Source organism: Zootoca vivipara, chromosome 6 (genome assembly GCF_963506605.1).
Source record: "Zootoca vivipara chromosome 6, rZooViv1.1, whole genome shotgun sequence".
Lineage (NCBI taxonomy): Eukaryota > Metazoa > Chordata > Lepidosauria > Squamata > Lacertidae > Zootoca > Zootoca vivipara.
Genome location: NC_083281.1, coordinates 80366306 through 80386661, shown reverse-complemented (window position 1 = coordinate 80386661; position 20356 = coordinate 80366306). Strand labels below are relative to the sequence as shown.

The 20356-nt window shown below is 46.4% G+C and overlaps 1 protein-coding gene and 1 long non-coding RNA gene across 4 annotated transcripts in view; both read right to left on the bottom strand.

Moving 5' to 3' along the window:
* Positions 1–247: 247 nt before the first annotated feature.
* The window catches only part of LOC118087288 (Golgi integral membrane protein 4), a 46295-nt gene continuing 26186 nt past the window's right edge, over positions 248–20356 (bottom strand). For 2 of the 3 annotated variants that reach the window (XM_060276195.1, XM_060276197.1), the window contains 5 exons: positions 18083–18297; positions 9911–9978; positions 8808–8972; positions 6087–6158; positions 248–828 (listed from right to left, as the gene is read on the bottom strand). In XM_060276195.1, the coding sequence (XP_060132178.1) occupies positions 745–828; positions 6087–6158; positions 8808–8972; positions 9911–9978; positions 18083–18297 (604 nt within the window). In that variant the 3' untranslated portion in view covers positions 248–744. Of the gene's footprint in view, positions 829–6073; positions 6159–8807; positions 8973–9910; positions 9979–18082; positions 18298–20356 lie in introns of all 3 variants that reach the window. The other variant, XM_060276196.1, reaches the window with a different exon arrangement.
* Positions 11052–18076, bottom strand: LOC132592345 (uncharacterized). Its single transcript, XR_009557813.1, has 2 exons — positions 13315–18076; positions 11052–13276 (listed from the first exon to the last, which is right to left on the bottom strand). It is a non-coding gene; the product is annotated as an uncharacterized LOC132592345 (long non-coding RNA).

Below are 20356 nucleotides of genomic sequence, written 5' to 3'. Positions count from 1 at the left end.
CTGAAAGGATTTTTTTTCTTGCTTTAATCTTTTTGTAAACCGCTTTGAGGTTGCTGCTTTTACAATCAAGTGGTGTACTGTATATGTAGTAAATAAATAAGGTCCGCATGATAAACCTGCATTTCAGCAGCGCGTCTCAATGATGAATGTTCTTTCTTTTCCAAAACACCGGCCACATCGCCTTCTACCCCCGTCCCCCAATAACTTACCCATAACAAAACAGACCAGGATGTAAAAAGAGAATCTCATTCTCAAAAGACTTTGTTTTTTTAATATAAAGATGAATAGATTTTGCATTAAAGAGCAACGGGATTGAGTCCAAGACAAAGGGCAGGAAGAGGAGGATACGAACCGTCCAAGGCTTACAGAGGCTACACAACATCAGCCCCTCCTCACGGCCCAAATCTTAACAATTCTGAAACACAGGAAAGTATGCGTGTGGCAGGAGGGACAGAACCATCAAAAGAGAAACTGCAATTTATTTTCCTGTTCTGAGCTCCCTTCCGCCTTAGAACAAACGTCCAGAGAGCATCGAGAGAGCAAAATCTGCCTTGCAAGCTGCCCCGGACCTTGCTAACTTGTCACGTTGATACATCTGTGATTTACTGGAAGCAGAGATCGGGCACTAGCCCCTCTTGAATGTTACAGGCAGAAGATTCTCAGCCACATTGCAGTGGTGTTCTGGCCCAGCTCTTCCATTTGAGGCTCTTTCCTCTGGGATCCCCCATCGAGCTGGCGTGAAATTTAGTAGTCTCTTTCCACTCGGCCTCTGGGCTCCTGGGCCAGTTCCAGATCATCAGTGTCGTCCATCTCACCTCCATGATCTTCCTGTTATTGGGCAGGGGGGGGGAAGTGCTCAGTTAGTTGTTTGTTTGTTTATTTCTGAGGGGGAATTGGGAAGTGAGACCAGAGATACATCTGCACCAAACATTTATGTATTTATGATTTAAAGGTAAAGGGTAAAGGGGCCCCTGACCATCAGGTCCAGTTGTGTCCAACTCTGGGGTTGCGGCGCTCATCTCACTCTATAGACCGAGGGAGCCGACGTTTGTCCGCAGACAGCTTCCGGGTCATGTGGCCAGCATGACAAAGCTGCTTCTGGCGAACCAGAGCAGCGCACGGAAACGCCGTTTACCTTCCCGCCGGAGCGGTCCCTATTTATCTACTTGCACTTTGATGTGCTTTCGAACTGCTGGGTGGGCAGGAGCTGGGACCAAGCAACAGGAGCTCACCCCATTGCAGGGATTCAAACCGCCGACCTTCTGATCAGCAAGCCCTAGACTAATTTGTATAAAAAAAAACCCCAAAGGAATAGACCAGGCACCCCCAAACTCGGCCCTCCAGATGTTTTGGGACTACAACTCCCATCATCCCTAGCTAACAGGACCAGTGGTCAGGGATGATGGGAGCTGTAGTCCTAAAACATCTGGAGGGCCGAGTTTGGGGGTGCCTGGAATAGACTGTCTGTTCGCTCAGGCTGATGGACCATCTATTCCTGCATCCTGTCCTTGCAGTGGCCAACCAGAGGCCCGTGGGAAGTTTGCAAGCAGTGCATGAGAGCAACAGCCCTCTTCTCACCTGCGATTCCAGACAGCAGAGGTAGGGCGTAGCCATTGTGGCATGCAGCCACTGACAGCCATGAATTCCTCTTAAGTTTCCTATACCCTTTCTCCGCACAGTGCCTATTTTTTATATCCCTTCTACCATCTGCTCCCCTACCCCCACCTACCTCTCCCCCCTAAACGAAAAACCTCCAACGATTATATCCCAAGTCACAGAATAACTGTCAACTTGGAAGTGACCCCAATGGCCATCTAGACCAACCCCCTGCAATGCAGGAATCGCAGCTATAGTACCCCTGGCAGATGACCACCCTGTTAAAAAACCTCCAAGGATTATTGGTGACCTGCCGAGAGCCAAGTGTTCAATTTCAGGCAGTTGCTCGACCTGGGAAGTACGATCAGGTGCACACCTCTGCACAAGTTGGCTCCGCCCCCAAGCTGCCTCTCTAGGAGTTTCTGCTGTGCACCACAAACCGGGCTCAGTCTCAGTGGCCTTTTCTCCACCCCATCACGACAAAATGTGCCCTTTGCAGCCCTGCGAGCCTTCTCCTATTATGGTTTAAGGAAAGGAGCGTGGACTTTGAAAAGCTATTTTAAGCGTCTGGGTGTTGTTTCTTTTCTGTATACATTGTCACTTTGTTCAGAGGCAGGAGGGGAGGGGAGGGGAGGGGAGGGGGGACGTGACTTGGTGAGAAAGACAAAGGAAAACTGTCCTCAAATGAACCTAATCAGTGTCCTTGCATCTCCTGGGGTAGGGATGGAGGAAGGCACCATTTTCCATTCTGCCATGCCGCAGTTTCCGTTCTGCTGTGGTTCATCTTTTGCAAAAAAAGAAAACCCCACTGCGTGCCTCGCTGTCCGCAATGGCAAAATAGCGCAACTTACGTAATTAATGAAGGAAATTATATTGTCCTTGCGTTACTCCAGACTGTTCATTAAGATACAAAAAAGGGAACACAGTGCAAATGGTTGGTGTGTGTGTTTAAAGAACTCCGCATCGTTTGCAGACTGAAAGCAACAACGGCGGATATTGATCGAAATTTGCCGAATTAATTTCTGCCCCAGACATTGAAATGAATAAGGGAACACTGAGGAATTTCCACTTCCATGCTGTTTTCATCAGAATTCTCCAACATCCTCACTCCCGATTCCATATCCCAATTTGCTTAGGCATGGGCGGCTGGGCTTGCTCTCGCTGTTTTTTTTTGCGGCAGGTGGCTGTTTTTTATATGCTAATGGGAGGCAGCTCTGCAAGGGCAGCAGAAGAGGAGCTGAATGTCTTAAGAGAAAAGGAAGGTGGTGAAAGGTTACAACGAAGATGCAAGGAGTAGCCATTGTGGTGCGCAAGCCAGGCATTTCAAATGGTGCAGACTCTAGGACACTTCTGCTTTGCATGCAGAAGATTCCCGGTTCAATCCCTGGCCTCTCTAGTTGTTGTTGTTGTTGTTGTTTTTTAAGGACCTGGTAGCTGGAAAAGATGTCTCAAGGTTCTGGAAACCTAGAGAGCAGCTGCCAGTCAGAGCACACCTGCAAAGCTAGTCTAACCTCAAGCTGACCCCCTTATCTGTCTTCTGTCTCATTTACAACCAGACCTGCATCTCATAACACTATAGCCAGGCAGCATCCAAAGAAGCTGAATGATGGGAGGTTCAGGGTGGGCCAGAGGAAAAGCACATTATTAAGGCATCTGGTTGGCCACTGTGAGAACAGGATGCTGGACTACTAGATGGTCCAGCAGCCACACCCTTCTTCCACTCTTATATAATCCCTGTTTGGGTGCTCGGCAGTAGAGACAGGGTGTGTCAGAGTCATAGAAAGCTCAGTTCTGGGAGACAGAAGAGCTGTTGCTCCTTCAACAGATGTCTGCAATGAAGGCTGCAATCCTAGCCATACCCAGGAGTCAACTTCCTGACAGTAAGAGCTGTTCGGCAGTGGAATTTGCTGCCAAGGAGTGTGGTGGAGTCTCCTTCTTTGGAGGGTCTTTAAGCGGAGGCTTGACAGCCATCTGTCAGGAATGCTTTGATGGTGTTTCCTGCTTGGCAGGGGGTTGGACTGGATGGCCCTTGTGGTCTCTTCCAACTCTATGATTCTATGATTCTACATCACTGAATATCAGCGGGGACGGGTGCTCATTGTGACTGGTAGGGCAGAAGGCAGGGAGCCTAACAGTAGGTGGCGCCAGAGCCAATGACAAGCAGAGCCGACTTAATTTTTGTTTTTCCCCCATCCTTCCTGATAAGTTCTGCAAGGGGCATCAATGAGACGGAGGTGGAGGAGGAAGCTGATGGGCACTGCTGTCACCTGGACTGGTTGTAAGGGAGAAGGCAGGCAGGTGAAACCCCCATTTGCCCCAGTGGGCTGGCCTCCCCTGTAACATGGCAGATTTAATTTGGAATAAACACCCAGAGAAGGCCACTGTTGCTGTTCCTTTTTAAGAGCAGAAAAAGAAAGTCGTGAGAGTGCATGGCAAATATAAAAAATTCAAAAGCCACTTCCTAAGTGCCTTGTATTTGGGGGACAGTGGGGGAAGGAGATTACCTGTCTTTGGGAACAGCAGGGGCGTGCATTTTGGAAAGTAGGTCAGGGAGCTGCCTCGGCTTGTTAGCTGGGCTGATTAATTGGGGTGGAAGAAAAGGACTGCCTGATGCTGCTGCTGCTGCTAGAGAAACACTTTTGCATTTTGTGCAGCTCATGGGCTGGGATGGAGGTGGCACAGCTGGGAATGTAGGAAGCTGCCTTATACCGAGTCAGACCATTGGGATGTCTAGCTCAGTACTGTCTACACTGACTGGCAGCAGCTGTCCGGGGTTTCAGGGGGATGACATTCCCCGCCCCACCTGGAGATGCTGGGGTTGGACGTTCTGCATGCAAAGCAGATGCTCTACTACCAAGCTACAAGCTCTTCGCCTAATACATGTGAAGCTACAGCTGGAATAGCTCACTCAGTAGATCATGAGGCTCTTAATCTTAGGGTTGCAGGTTCGAGTCCCACCTTGGGTAAAAGAGTCCTGCATTGCAGGGGGTTGGACTGGATGATCCTCATGATCCCTTCCAGCTCTTAAGATTCTATGCTTTATACAGAGTCAGGCTATCGGTCCATCTAGCTCAATATTATCTACCCTGACTGGCAGCAGCTTTCCAGGGTTTCAGGTAGGGATCTTTCTCAATCCTCACTGGAGATGCCTGTGATTGAACCTGGGACTGTCCACCCGCAAAGCAAATGGCCCATTGGGGAGCTATGGCTCTTCCCTTAACAACGAAGCAACATTCTAGTCCTCATGGTCGGAAAAAAGGGTGGTTTTAAAAGGAGCATTTGAAGCTGCCTTACATTGAGTCAGCCCATTGGCCCATCTAGCTCAGTATTCTTGTCACTGACTGGGTCTCAAACAGGGTTTCTTCCCGCCCCTGTCTGGGAATTGGACCCAGAACCTTTTGCATGCAGAGCTCCTTGGGAGGAGGGACTGCTTGTTAAACTACTCTGGGAACTGTAGCTCTGTGAGGGAAGCAGGGGACTCCTAATGACTCTCATTCCCCCTTAAACTACAGTTCCCAGGATGCCATGGCTGTTACAAGTGGAATAAGAGTGCGTTAAATGAGGCAGGACATCACCATCATGATATGCCACTGCTGAAAGACTTGTGCTGACTGCCCTTCAGCTACCAGGCTAATTCAAGGGGCTAGTCCCTATGCCGCTTGGGACTAGGATACCTGAACGCTCTGCAGGTGAAGGCCTCCTCCAAGGGATGCCATCTTATCAGGGGGTCCATACCACACACAACACAGGAATGGGGCCTTTTGTGTGGTGGCCCCATCATTTGAAACTCCCTCCCATTAAATAATAGGCAGGCACCGTCTTTGGGGAACCTGCTGAAGTCCTCCCTACTGGAAAGCAAGGCTTTCAAGTAGAGCTCCTTCCCAGCCTGCTCCTGTATTAGAATTGTTCTTAAGATGCTCGACTGCTTGTGTGTTTGCCACCCTGGGCTCCTTCAGGAGAAAGGCAACCGAAATGATCAAGGGGGTGGAGAAACAGAGAGAAGTTGTTTTCTCCCTAGAACTGCCGGACATCCAATGAAGCTGAACGTTGGAAGATTCGGGACAGGAGGCAGTGACAGCTACCAACTTGGATGCCTGGAAAAGGAGACCAGACAATGGAGAAGGCAGGCAGTGGGGGGGGGGTGGCTGGGGGAAGCCCGAGGTTAGTGGGGCACCCTCCACTACTCCTTAGTTAACTGATTAACCAATTGATTACTAAGCAGTGCAATCCCCAGGACTCTTCCAGGAACCTTAAAATACTGAGCTTCCATTATTCTTTTCCCTGACTGGGGCACCTCATTTTCAGTTGGCGCACATCCTGTAACTTCCTGCTGAAATCTGTAACTTTTTAGACCTGCCTTAAATGTAAAAAAAAAAAAGATGACTGGGAATTTTGAACAGCATTAGCATTTTTCTTTAAGGCATATTCTCAAGAGGAGTTTAAGAGAGTTGGGGAGGGACAGAGAAAAGAGAAGAACCTGTGTTTCATACAAGATCTTGCTCCTGGTCTTCCTGATAATCATCCATTGGGTCATCTGCGATTTTCTTTGGTCTACCAGCATCCTGGAAAGGAAAGGGAAGGCACAAAGAGGGTGGGTTTGGTTTTTTTTTTAGGAAATAGTGGATCTGCTCCGAGCCAGCATGGTGTAGTAGTGGTTAAGACTGCTGTCCTAGGACTGGCAAGACTGGGTTGTTGTTACATGAATCTAATGCACCATTGAATCTAATGCACACCTCAATTTTCAAAACCTTGAAACCAAAAAAGGTACTTGCTGGCTCCACTAAATCTAAAGCGCACCCTAATTTTCACAACGTAATTTGGCCAAAAAGTTGCTCATTACATTTGAGTAAATACGGCATTGTTGTTATTTTTTTACTATACTGTATTCCCTTCTCTCTGAAATGCACACAGTAAATATTTTGGATTAAGGAGTTGTCAGGATCCTGCCCAATCATGACTCTGGGGAGAAACTCTTCAGTGGGAGGCAAGAGACACCTTCAGAGAGCCCCACTATAACTGGAAATCAGAGAGAACCACCTACAGTCATTAAGGCAGCCAACAAGGTTGTAGCCAACATTAGTCCTACTCAAGAGCAGACCCACTGAAATTAATCAGCATGACTAACTTAGGTCCCTCCCTCCCTCCCTCCCTCCCTCCCTCCCTCCCTCCCTCCCTCCCTCCCTCCCTCCCTCCCTCCCTTCCTTCCTTCCTTTCTACACACCCACCCACACCCACACCCACACCCACTGTATAAAATATGTACAGAGAGAGAGAAAGTGAGATAGAGAGGGAGAGAGAATTATAAACACAAACCCAATAGAGTCAGTGGTCTGAAAAAAGGATACAGTGGTACCTTGGTTCTCAAATGCCTTGGTACTCAAACAACTTGGAACCCAAACACTGCAAACCCAGAAGAAGGTGTTCCGGTTTGCAAACGTTTTTCGGAAGCCAAATGTTTTCCATTTTGAGCATTACGCTGACGATTTGAGTGCCACACTTCCGTTTTGAGTGTTACACTGAGGTCTGTCTGTTCTTGCTATTTATTTTGTGTTTTTGTGGCTCTTTTTTTTTTGTTTTGTTTTTGTGGCTGTGTGGAACCCAGTTCAGCTACTGATTGATTGTGTGACTGCAGTACATTGTTTATTGCTTTCATTTTATGGATCAATGGTCTCGTTAGATAGTAAAATTCATATTAAATTGCTGGAACGGATTAATCCATTTTGCATTACTTTCTGTGGGGAAGCATGCCTTGGTTTTAGAATGGACTTCTGGAACGGAATAAGTTTGAGAACCAAGGTACCACTGTATTTCCAAAATCATTACATGTGACTAACTTAGATTCAGTAATTTCAAGGCGCAATTCTGGGTAGGCCTTGCTTTGATAACAAGCATCTAGTCCGCATGAATATGTCGCCTGGGCCTCTCAAAAACCTCCAACTATACCCTAACCACAGGTAGGCAAACTAAGGCCATTTGGCCCGGATCCGGCCCAATCGCCTTCTAAATCCAGCCCGCAGACAGTCTGGGAATCAGCGTATTTTTACATGAGTAGAATGCGTGCTTTTATTTAAAATGCATCTCTGGGTTATTTTGGGGGCATAGGAATTCCTTCATATATTTTTTTCAAGATATAGTCCAGTCCTCCAGAAGGTCTGAGGGTCAGTGGACCAGCCCCCTGCTGACCCCTGCCCTAAGCCCTAGTTTGCTGACCCCTGCCCTAAGCCCTACAGTGACCCCTGAGTAGCATCAGACCCTAGGAAGGCCAGAGATGGCATAGGATTGCAAGGAAAGGCCTATTCAGGTGTCAGAAAAGGTCCCCCTCTCTCACACACTCACACACATAATTCTTCCTTCCTTTCTCTTTCTCTGTCCCCCTCTCCCTCCCTCCGCACCCTACACATTTCAAGCTAGTTCCAAAAACACTCAGCACTCAGATCCACCCGAGTCTACAGCCAAACCCATCTAGAGAGGGCCACACTTTCTGCTCAGATGCCACTACGTGAGTGTAGTTTTTAACCGAGCCTGCCTACCTACCTACCAATTTTTGTTTTAGATTTTGACAGGTAAAATGCAGCCTTGGAGACACAGAGAAGGCTTGGCAGCTTGTCAAAACAAGGTAGGGGATCTCGTCTCTCGGATAATAACCCACAGGCAAGTGAGGGGAAGGAAGAGGAAGGTCTGAGAGCCTGAACAAACAGTTGCTTGCTCTGTTGGAGGAGCCCGACCAGCGCCAGCAGCTTTAAAGGGTATCAGATGGGAACAGCTCTGCTGAGTTCCCGTAACACCTTCCAGGCCAGAAATCAGGGGCAGAAGGATCTTTTTCAGCAGGAGGCACACATTTCGTTCTGGGCAACCTTCAGTTGAACATAAGAGTCTGCCAATGGCCCATCTAGTCCAGCATCCTGTTCTCACAGAGGCCAACCAGAAGCCTGCGGGAAATGTTCTTATTCACAACGCATCGTTAAGATTAACCACGGTTTATCAGGTCTCTGCACCACGGCAGTTGATCGAAAACAGAACGACAAAACTTCCAAGCTCATCTTTGCGGCTGTGCTGGAGAAAAGAGCAGGAGGTGGAGCTCAAGGGCTGCTGAGGTGCATCTCCCACCCAAACAAACCATGGTTTACTGTGTTGTCATCTAAGCTGCCTCTAGTTCCAGACGCTATTTACAGCTCCAGGGTCAAACTCCAAACAAGAAACAAAAGGTTTACCTTCTGGATCTTTCCCTTTGTTGCATCTTTAGCTGGCCCGTTGGTGCTGCCAAGTTGAACGGCCTGACCTAGTTTCTCTTCAAAGTCTGGGCGTTCCAGCTCTGCCTCCTCGAACTCATCTTCCCCTTGATTGTTGGGGTCCTTGGCAGGGTCAGCATCAGGCACCTGAGCAGGAAAGCAAAGAATGAGGGACCCACACAGAGTTGTCTCCAACGCTAGTCCTATTCAGTTAAACTGTGGAACGCACTCCCGCAGGAAGCAGTGTTGGCACCAACTCGGATGACTTTTAAAGAGGACGGGACAAACTCATGGAGGTGGTGGCTCTGCTCTGCCTTCACAGTCGGAAGCAGTAATGCTTCTGAATGCCAGGAGGGCAGAGTGCTTTTGTGCTTGGGTGTGGAATTCCCTTTGCAGCATCTGCTTGGCCACTGTGAGAACAGGATGCTGGACTAGATGTGAGGTGGGTGGGGCTGAGAGACTTCAGAAAAGTGTGACTAGCCCAAGGTCACCCAGCAGCTGCATGTGGAGGAGTGGAGACGCGAACCCGGTTCCCCAGATTATGAGTCTACCGGTCTTAACTACTACACCACACTATAATGAATTGAAAAAAATGTTTAAAATAACTTTTATTTTAAAAAACCAGAGGCTTTTCTATACTGACTGGAAAGCTGATGAACCAAGAAGACCAAAACTTTAACAAAGAATGGGGGAAATTTATAATTTACCTTGGAGACCACTGTAAGCAGATGAAAATGAAAACATTAACAGGATTGCAATAACACTCGTAATGTAGCAAGTACTATGGAGATAACGGATTTATTTAAAATATGGACTATTGAAAAAGATGCAGCAGAAAAGGTTTAATAATAGGACAGAGGGGAAGGTGGGAAGTCCAGAGATTCGGAGGAATCTCCAAATGTGTATGTGTATTGTTATAACTTTATACTTTTAAAATCAAATAAAATTTATTTCAAAAAAATAATATATGGAGATATGCAACGAAGGTGCCAGGCGAGCTTCCCTGGGGAGAGCATTCCACAAGTGGGGTGCCACCACATGTTGTTTCCCGACTATGTAAAAATCCCAGTTTCCTCTCTTCTTACCATTGGTTCCTGGATGATTGCATCCTTCTGGGGCTGAGAATTGCCTCCTTTCTCAATCATGCCAGCATCTGAACAAAAGTTTAAAAAAAGGTGAAAGTGTCAAACCTCTTAACAATGACTGTCTCCAGTCCAGCCAGCTCCTGTATGTGGAGGAACCATCCATCTTGTTTGTTGCCCTGTACCTGACAAAACACCGTCTCTTCAGGTGGTGTGGGTTCAAATCCCACTTCTCCCAATTGCACTTTGTAAGACTGATTGCAGCATCAAGCAGATAAATTTTTGTGCTGCTTCTAAAAACCTGCGACCCCAAAACCAATGGGAGCAGCACAACCCCCAAAGTGGCAGGATCCCTGCCCCAAAGAATATACAATCTCAAGTTCAACAGTAGGGAAGGGCAAAGTGTATTTCAGCTTCTCTTGGTTTCTCACTTTTCCAATCTCGTATTTTGTTTTTTATAAATGTATTTATATATATATATTTTCCAGCAAAACCTACAATTTTAAAAACCCAGTAAAGAACAAATTAAGAAATATGGCTCTTGTATTACTTTTCCCCCCTGTTATGTGTCCAGTTGCTGAAGAACAAGAACTCGGAGGAGGATTCTTTCCACAGGTGTTAATATTTAAATTAGTACAATATATATACTAATTGGTGGCTTCATCCTAGAAGCATCCTTTGAGGGTTGTTGTTTGTTTTATACAATCAAGCAGTGTGTAAATCTTATGAAATGAAATAAAATAAATCATGTCTGTGTGCTGGTTCCAATTCCTTTTAGAAAGGCAGGGGGATTAAATTCGGAGCACCTCCCAGGGTGAGGTGAGTCTGTCTCCCTCATTATTAACACTCAGCAGAGATTTTTAAAGGAGCATTCCTGTTCACCCAGGCATTTGATGACGGAGAGAGACTGTTCCCAGCAACCTTGGAAATTATTTATTAGCTATGCTTGTTAGGACACCAGAAATGTAATATGGATGATTGGCTTCCCAAATTGACCAGACGAAATCTCAGGCAGTTGTACATATTATAAAACAGATTTATTAAAACATTTATTGCAATAAATGGTGGCAGTGAGAATGAGTTTCTCATTCTGCCCGACCCATGGGCATACACAGAGTGCTTTTATACCTTTTTGACAGAGTGAAGGCCAGCCTTTCTGCAGTACTTCATCAACCAATCAAGAGAGAGCACCCCAAGATGCAAAGTCATTTACCTAACTCCACTAAGTGGCGTTATGTACCTGGTACTTTCATACACGTGTAACTGCGGTTTTGTGGCAGGGCTACATCCTCTGACAGTGGGTTGAAACAGGCCCTGTCTAGTTTGCTAGAATTTCTCAGAAGTGCTGTGTGTGGTTAGATCTTTGCATTAGATGTGCAAACATGCTGTGCCTGTGTGCAAAGTGCTGTCTGGTTTACTTATCAGAGACAGAGAGATATTGAAAATGGAGTTCCTCTGGCTACTTTAGGGCCTGTGTGGCCTGACCAGGATTATTCTGGCCCTGGTCATTGCCACCCTATATTCCCTCCTCTTCAATATGGAGATGAAGAACAGGTCTGCTTCTGCATCTCCATTTGATTGACCCATTGCACTACAGTGTTTCCTGGTGTTTCCTGCTTGGTAGGGGGTTGAACTGGATGGCCCTTGTGGTCTCTTCCAACTCTATGATTCTACAGAGGAGCCAGCAGCTTCCCATGCTCCAATGTTAGGCCAAAGGATGGGCAACAGAGAGCAAAGTAAGTGAGGAAGCTTCTGCTGACTTTTCCCAGGCTTGTTATTCAGCTTGTCTCAGAAGGGCTACCAGAAGCTTTATACAGACCAAGGTTCTGCATAGGGCTAAGACAATAAGAAAGAAAATTAATATTACAAGCAGAATCTCTTTTAACTATGACCAACCTGGGAGCCAAGAACTAATCTAACTCCATACACTGGGCAGACCTGCACCGTCTAGGCTAACCTTGTGGTACAAATCAGCCTGCTTCTTAATGTTTTTAAAATCACTCTCAACACGTTTACTCTGGTTGTATACAGATGCTAGTTCAGAGCCCTCAGAAGATTGCTGGGCTGCAAAGAGGTATGTAGGGCAGAAGAAGGCTAACTGGAAGCTTGCTCAAATGTTAGGTTTTTGACTTCCAGGGAAATAGTGCAAGGCAGATAGAGAACTTCGGGGTGGGGGCTGCCTTTTCTACTGAACAGTTAAAATACCTGACCAAGGCTGTTAAATGTTTCTTAGTGTCACCAGAACTAAAAAGGTTCCAGGAACCTCCGGCTGTGATCAGGAACTAGCAGTCATTAAAGACATAGTACATTGCTTTTCTTAAATCAAATAGCAAAATATTTTACAAACAGACCTAAATTTTGTTACCTGGCACATTCAGACCTTCATTTTGAAACTTCTTAACTTAAGGTATACAAGCTAGTGTTTCTAAAACTTGTGAATTATGCTATCCAAGTGAATAACGTGCATCACAAAACAGTTTCTTAAGAGTGCTACCACACATACACATGGGGTTGGAAATCTTTCCTAAGGGGGGAATAATAATTCACTGTTAGGACAGACACCATCAGCTAATTCATAGGACTATACACAAACTCTGAGAGCCTGTAGATTAAGGCATTCAGTCTGCAGAACTGTCAGTGTAAAATAACCATGAAAGTTTTTTCTTTTTCTTTTCCTGCTTCAGCTTGATGCTATAAACCAGAGTAAAAATGCTTGCTGAATTTAAGCCTGGTTCAGCTTTTGATTAATCTATTTCCATAACTCCTAAGCATTTTCTGTTGAAGTTTTTAGCCTTCGTGTTAGACCTAACTGGGAACACATATTTGCATTATACAAACATCATTTTTGTCGAAGCACAAGTGCCACTTTCTACTACATTGCATTTCCATTTGAGGCACAACAAAAAAATCGCAATACAGACTTTTGGCAACAAAGGGTTCTTTCTCTCAGGTGGGCCATGAATCTATAATGGCCACACTAGTCTTCAGAGATACTAGGATACTATAGTTGCTAGAAATCTAAAAGCCAAGGGGCTTTAGCCACTGTTTCCAAAACTTTATGTCAGCAGGAAAATACACAGTTCTCTCTCAGCTCAGTACTGGGCTTCAATGCAAATCTGGGTTTCAAGAGTTCCTACACAGTTCTAAAGACCAGGAATATATATATAACAATTGGAGGTTTGTCCTAGCTGAGCATTTGGCTACAGAAAGAATGGCTATTGTTCCAGTTTGCCAGAATCAGGAGAGGCTTGCATTAGATATCAGTGGGCTACCAGAAGCTTCTCCCATCATTTCCAAAGCCAGAACTGAGGGGTGCACCTGGCCAGCTCTTCCAGTTACATCCCCAACCCAGCTATAGCCCTGTATCACCTAGGGAGTTGCTGGAACCCTCCCCATATCTGTATGACCTAGGGAGTTGCTGGAACCCACCCCATGGTTCAATTTCTGAAACTGTTTTGGGTCTGTTCGCTCAAGTGAGGCAGGTACACTGCCCTTCCTTCCAAATTAAGGATACTGCTTTGGGGGCAGGTAGACTTCTACTGTGGGTCCCACTCAATTGATGCCTCCCATACAAATATACATTCATACATACATATATAAGGGTCTAAGATTTACTGTGCCTCCTTGATGGTTGGGTGTTGCATAAGATGGACGTTCCTCAACCCGTGCGTCGAGTGACAGCGTCCGGAGTGTCACAGCAGGGGCTACTTCGGTTTCCCATGCGCTGGGCGTCTTTTGCCGGTCAGACGCTGCAAGGGGAAACTGGTGCACCGTGCGCTGGGTACCCACTTCTGATTAGGTACAGCAGGGTGTGGATCCAGGGGGTCATCTCAGGCACTTTCACCGGATGGAATGGATACCTCACCACCTAGGAATGAAGAGGGTCTCGTCTCCCTTCCTTCAAGGATTCACTCAGGGACTCGCTAGCGTCAGGCTGGAACCATCGTGTCAGGCTCCGCAAGGCTACACGCTGTTCGCTCGAGTGATTTCCTGTAGATAAAAAACAAAGGAGGGGGGGGGAGAGATTGTCCTTGTAGCTGCCGCTGCTGTTTTAGAACTTCTTGCTGGTAAGTCCACCACCAAACTCTCCGAGGTAGTGCGTCCCACGTATTGGACATTGAGGTGTGTCTGGCACACAGAAGTCATCTCTGGGATGTAGCAGCAGTTAGTTGAGAAGTCATCTCTGGGATATAGCAGCAGTGCCTTACAGCAGTCTTTGCCGAATTTCACAAGGCTTGCAACAGGATTCCACGTCTGGTCCATCTTTCAGGATCTCCTCGTGGTTTCTCTTTCCTTCCACAGAACTTCATGCATGTGCAGGGTTAAGGAGGGGTCCTTTAAATCCGTATTTGCCTCCCATCCAGCTGCCGACGGCTGAGTTCTGCTAGGATACTGAAGCCTGTTTTTCAAATTATGCAAAGTCTTGTGGTTTCTAGAAGAAGAAAAAACTTACAGCTGCTTTGTAGCAATGGGCTGTTTCCGTGAGACATAAAATTTTTTTAAAGTCAAAGCATTTAGAGCAGTAGTGTTTTTGTAAGCTGAAACGTGGACCTCCAAAGCATAACATCTTTTTCTCCCTACTTTCACAGCAACGGTCTTGGTCACACAATGTCACACAATAGAATGTCCGAAATGGCAACACCAGCCAGGCACAGCCACAGTCTCTAAGTGCAGGTTGCAGGAGAAAGCAAGTTGTGCAAATACAAATCATGCAGAATCGCTTGTGTAACCAAATAAGGGGGGTTACGCCACACATCTCTGCCGGAGGTTTGAGAGACTGCTTGAGATTTTTCGCAGCCTGTCTTCCAATGGTAGTGTTAGATTCAAACAGACAATGTCTTTACACACAAATCTCCATTCAGTATAACTTCCTTCTACCTTATCCTGAATTCTTTAGTTGATAAACATTCATTTCATTAAAATATGCAGTTCTACAAATTTTCCAACGTTGCTGTCACAAAAACATATGAAATGGGGTTGCAGGTAGGAGGGTAAAACCCTTTAAACATAGTTTGCTTTTAGAAGGACTCAAGTGTCTCTTTTCCCCCATTCTTGTAAGTTTCCCCAAAATTAAAATCTGCACAGCTCCAACAGGACTTGGGAAAAGATGTTAATTGTTCAAATAAAATCTATTGTCTCTTGCGTTGTGAACTACTTAAGTACATGATTTTTTTTCTTTTCTTTTCTTTTGAAGCCAGCTGAAGCATATGAAAACATTTTCTGAGCACCGTTACTGGCATTTTGACAGTATCCTGTGCGGCGGTAGCTTCATTTCTAGTGTGGTGAATAGCATTTTAAAGGTTGCAGAGATGATTTTTCTGAACCAATCCGCTGTCTGTTTGTACAGCCCTCTTAGGCATAAAATCAGTCTGATGCTTCTTTTGGCTTTTTGGTGCTGTTTCAAGGATATTTAAAAACAGAGTACTGGGTGCCTATGTTTATAACAAAGTCCAGATGCAGGTAACTCTTAAGTCACCTTGACCATGGCTCCTTGCCATGCCTGCCAAACCGATGAACTCTCTTCTGCTGGGACCCCCTTGTCCCATCTTTCTCTGAACACTCTTCCTTCCTCTTTTACATTGACCGAGACATCTCCGTCCTTTAAGGTCCAGTGGTTCCTTTCCCTAGCAACTGACCTTCACCAGTGACCTTTGAACCCCTTCTGGTTCCTCACTGGTCCTTGAGCCATTAGTTGTTGCTGTTTAACCACTGCCTTTCTCTTCATCTTCTTTCTCAAAATGCCTTTCTTCTCTCTGGGGGGGGGAATACTGGTTTGCGCCACCCTTTTTCTCTGAACTTGTTGTTGGCAGGACTTGTAAATTAAATGTCTTTTATGACATTCTGAATTTATCTATCATGAATTCTAGGGAAATCACATTTTTCCCTCCTCTTGACCATACTCCTCCCATTTATGGCCCTGTAAAGTATCCCCTCATTCACAGCACACACTGCAAACTTTGCCACACATACCATGCATTGGACACTTTACCACACTCTACCTCCCAGTTTTTCCTTGTTTCCTAAGTATCTATTTGTCAGGGGACCTCCTCCCTACTGACTACTAACATACACATTTTCCTCCTCCCTTTGCCTCTTACCCAAAGCGCCTGGTTTTCCCAGTTGACCTCTGATTAACTGAGTACTACCAACACGCTGGAGATGTGATCAGGATCTCCCTTCCCCTCATTAAAGGGGGCCAATTCCCTTCAAGGTACCTTTTCCCTTTCTACTTACCCCAGCCGGCTTTTCCTGTTCTTCCCTTCCAACCTCGGTCCTTTTGCCTCTTCGTCCAGGGCACGGAAACTCAAGGGCCACCTCTGATCCTCCGGAAAAAGTCTGCCGGTGTGCACCAGACCAGAGGCGCCGTTAGGAATCTGCGCCCTGTCCAGTGGGGCAAAAGGGGACTGCCTCTGGTTCAGGGAAATGCCCTCATCCGAGTCACGGCACCAGAAATGTAAGGACACCAGAAATGTAATATGGATGATTGGCTTCCCAAATTGACCAGACGAAATCTCAGGCAGTTGTACATATTATAAAACAGATTTATTAAAACATTTATTGCAATAAATGGTGGCAGTGAGAATGAGTTTCTCATTCTGCCCGACCCATGGGCATACACAGAGTGCTTTTATACCTTTTTGACAGAGTGAAGGCCAGCCTTTCTGCAGTACTTCATCAACCAATCAAGAGAGAGCACCCCAAGATGCAAAGTCATTTACCTAACTCCACTAAGTGGCGTTATGTACCTGGTACTTTCATACACGTGTAACTGCGGTTTTGTGGCAGGGCTACATCCTCTGACAGTGGGTTGAAACAGGCCCTGTCTAGTTTGCTAGAATTTCTCAGAAGTGCTGTGTGTGGTTAGATCTTTGCATTAGATGTGCAAACATGCTGTGCCTGTGTGCAAAGTGCTGTCTGGTTTACTTATCAGAGACAGAGAGATTTTGAAAATGGAGTTCCTCTGGCTACTTTAGGGCCTGTGTGGCCTGACCAGGATTATTCTGGCCCTGGTCATTGCCACCCTATATGCTAAAACATGACCATTGTTTTTCTTTCTTCTGTTTTTTAAAAAACAGATGTTTGGAATGCTTTTCAATAGGTTTTTTATTTTATTTTAATGGCACTGTTTCTCTACTTTGAGTTGGCTCCATTGGGAGGAAGGACAGCCTAGAAATGTAATAAATAATAATATTAATTCACATGCTTTTCGGCCGGGGTGGGGTGGCAGGGGTTTTCCTTCAGGTGAGAGCAGGACTTGCAAGGTATCCATGGAAACCACCCAGCCGCAGAGCCAGTGAAGATGGCTGCTTGTGGGCCTACCGATGCTGTGGCAGGATGGAGCGCAGCATGGATGCTCCCTCCATTGTCATGGCAACAAGTACCTTTCGTTCAGGGAAGTGGAGGGGACGGCATGATGGGAAGATCCCAGGGGGGAACCAATGGAGTCCCTGGCCCTGCCAGTTAGTTACTGGGCCCCTGGCAGACAAACAACCTCCCCGCCCAGCTTTTTCCACATCGCTTCCATGATTATTGTATTTCTACGGAGATTTGTACAAGGCACAATGCCAAACCCACACAAATGACCCCCATTATCCTAAAGGATCTCTCTCACACACACACATGTGCTTTGAGTTCTGAATGTTTTTTTTTGTTGGCTGTTGTTGTTTTTTAACGGCCTTTAAGTGATTTCATTTTCAGTTTTAACATTTTGATATTTGCTGCGCTGGGCTCCTTTGGGAAGGAGGGCAGGATAGGAACTGGAATGAATGAATGAATGCTTTCTGGCTCTCCTGCTTTTGTTCCACACAAAAGATGTCTGTCTGTGTGTGTGTGTGTGTGTGTGTGTGTGTGTGTGTGTGTGTGTGTATCTAGTGGCTGGACAAGACTTTATATCGGAGATACAGAGATACAGTTGGACCACAGATCCCACCATCCCTGACTACTGGCCAGACATTCTGGTACTGGTGGGGGTTTGGCAAAACTGGAGGGCCACAGATTGCCCATCTTTGTATTTTATTTAGAGGAGTTCATTTCCCACTCCCTGCTCACCACCCCAAATCATGCATGTGCAGAAGGCTGCGCCTTGTGACATCACGTAGAGCAATCCCAGAATCCTCCTCTGCCCGCCCACCATAACAGCCCCCTTAAGATCACAGCGAGTTCCGGAACCCATACCCATATGGAGTTCCTCGTCATCCGTTCCTCCTTTTCTGTCTTCCCAACTGGCTCGCTGCTTCCCCGCCCCTCTCTGTGGATTGGCCAGCGCTTGATTGACGCCGGCTATTGCTTGCTCTTGCCCGGGTCGGCCGCCCAGGTGGAGGCTTTGTGGGTAACGCGGAGCCTGTTCTTCATCCACCTGAGCATTGACCTTGTTGACTATGTCTTGCCAGCTGCAGAAGAAAGAAAGAAAGAAAGAAAGAAAGAAAGAAAGAAAGAAAGAAAGAAAGAAAGAAAGAAAGAAAGAGAAAGTCAGAAGAATTTCTCAGGAATTGCCTCTTCCACCTTTTCATAAAGTTGGAACAGGGACACATAGCAAGGTGCCTTATACTGAGGCCCCATCTGCACTATAGATTTAAAGCAGGATCATACCACTTTAAACCATCATGGCTTCCCCCAGTGAATCCTAGGAATGACAGCTTGTTCAGGGCACTGAGAGTTGTTAAGAGACACCTATTCACAGAGCTACCATTCCCAGAGTTTGCTGGGAAGAGGGACTGACGGTTAAACCACACAGATAATTTTGCCCTCCATTTTTTTTATTAAAAAAACCTTACAATCAGTCAGGGATGATGGGGATTTCTAGTCCAACAACAACACCCAGAGGGGACCAGGTTGGGGAAGGCTGAGCAGTGCTCTGTGAAAGTGATGGCCGTTGTGGAGAAAATTGATGTCCCTATGGTTCTTTTCCAGCCTTTGCCTGAGCTTTGGGAAGAGAGAGAGAGAGAGAGCCAAATATATTCTTATCCTCCTCGGCTTCCACTTATCACCTGCTGTTTTCATATTTCCATATAACCTTGAAGAAAAACAACACCTACTTAGCTTGGACTTCTCCCACAGAGTCTGATGGATTACCGAATAATTAGAGGCAAGCATAAGGAAGGAGCCTTCGAATAAACAGCTTAAGGCCTCCTTAATGAGAAGAGCTGAGCAGGCCATGTTACCAAAAGACCAGAAGCTTGCAACACCCTGTGCAGATTGTCGGCCTTTTATACTTAAGCAGAAACACCCACGCAACATTCTCGAACAAGTTCTGGTTGCCTCATCCCGAAAAGGATATCGCAGAGTCAGAAAAAGGGCAACCAAAATGCTGATGGGGTGGAGCAACTCCCTATGAGGACAGGTTACAACATTTGGGGTTTTTAAGATCAGAGAAAAGGCGATGTGATGTGATGGAAGCAGATGAAATGATGCCTGGGCATGGAGAAAGTAGACAGGGAAAAGTTTTCCTTTGGTCTCTTATTAACACTGGAAGAGGTGAACAGCCAATTAAACGGAAGGTTGGAAGATTCAGGATAGACAAAGAGCTTTTCACACAGTGTGCAAGTTCAGTTCTGGGATTCATTCCAATGGAAGGCAGCGACGGCCACCAACCTGGATGGCTTTAAAAGAAAATTATGCAAATTCACAAAGGATAAGGCTAGCAGTGGTTACTAGCCATCATGGCTCTACTCTGCCTTCAAGGACAGAGGCAGAAAGTTTTTGAATACTAGCTGCTGGAAAATGCAGGAGTGCAACATTCGCAGTTGCACTCAAATCCTGCTCGAGGGCTTCCCATTGCCACCTAGTAGGCCACTGTGAGAACAGGATCCTGGAGTAGTTGGCTTATCGACCTGATCCGGTAAGACTTCTTAAGGATGATGTCTTGGACTGGTTGGACACAGAGGAATGGTGGGAGGAACCAGCTGGGGAACGCCCAACGGAAGAAGGCTCAGAGCTCAGGGATTGGTGGTAGGACAACGATGAGTTGTCAGAGGGAGATGACTGGGGAGAGGTGGTGTCGGAAGCTGAAGAGGTAACAGGACTTTGGGAGCTGGGAGAGTCCGTGGCAGAGGGAAGTCCAAAATCAGAGTCAGAAGCTGAAGCAGGGGGGCGGGAGGAGAGAGGCCAAGAGGCAGAGATGAGTCAGGCTAGAGAAGAGTCATGAGTGTCTCCCGCTCCTGCTGCGACAAGCTCCCCTCCCCTCTGATCTCCCAGAACTAGAAGAGGCATGAAATGGGTGGAGGAGAGACTGGCGACACATAGGCACAGTCTCTGATTGCTTGTGGGGGAAACCCTGCGGAGGAAGGGACTTAGGCAGCTGTGGGGAGGCGGGGACTTTCAGTCTCAGCAACGGATTCATGGAGGAAGACCTACCAGGGATGAGCTGTGCTCATTAGGCCTGACACTCCTGTGTCGATCATGTTCTTGCTGATAAAGAGTTAAGTCCAACTTGCACTGTGTGGTTTACTG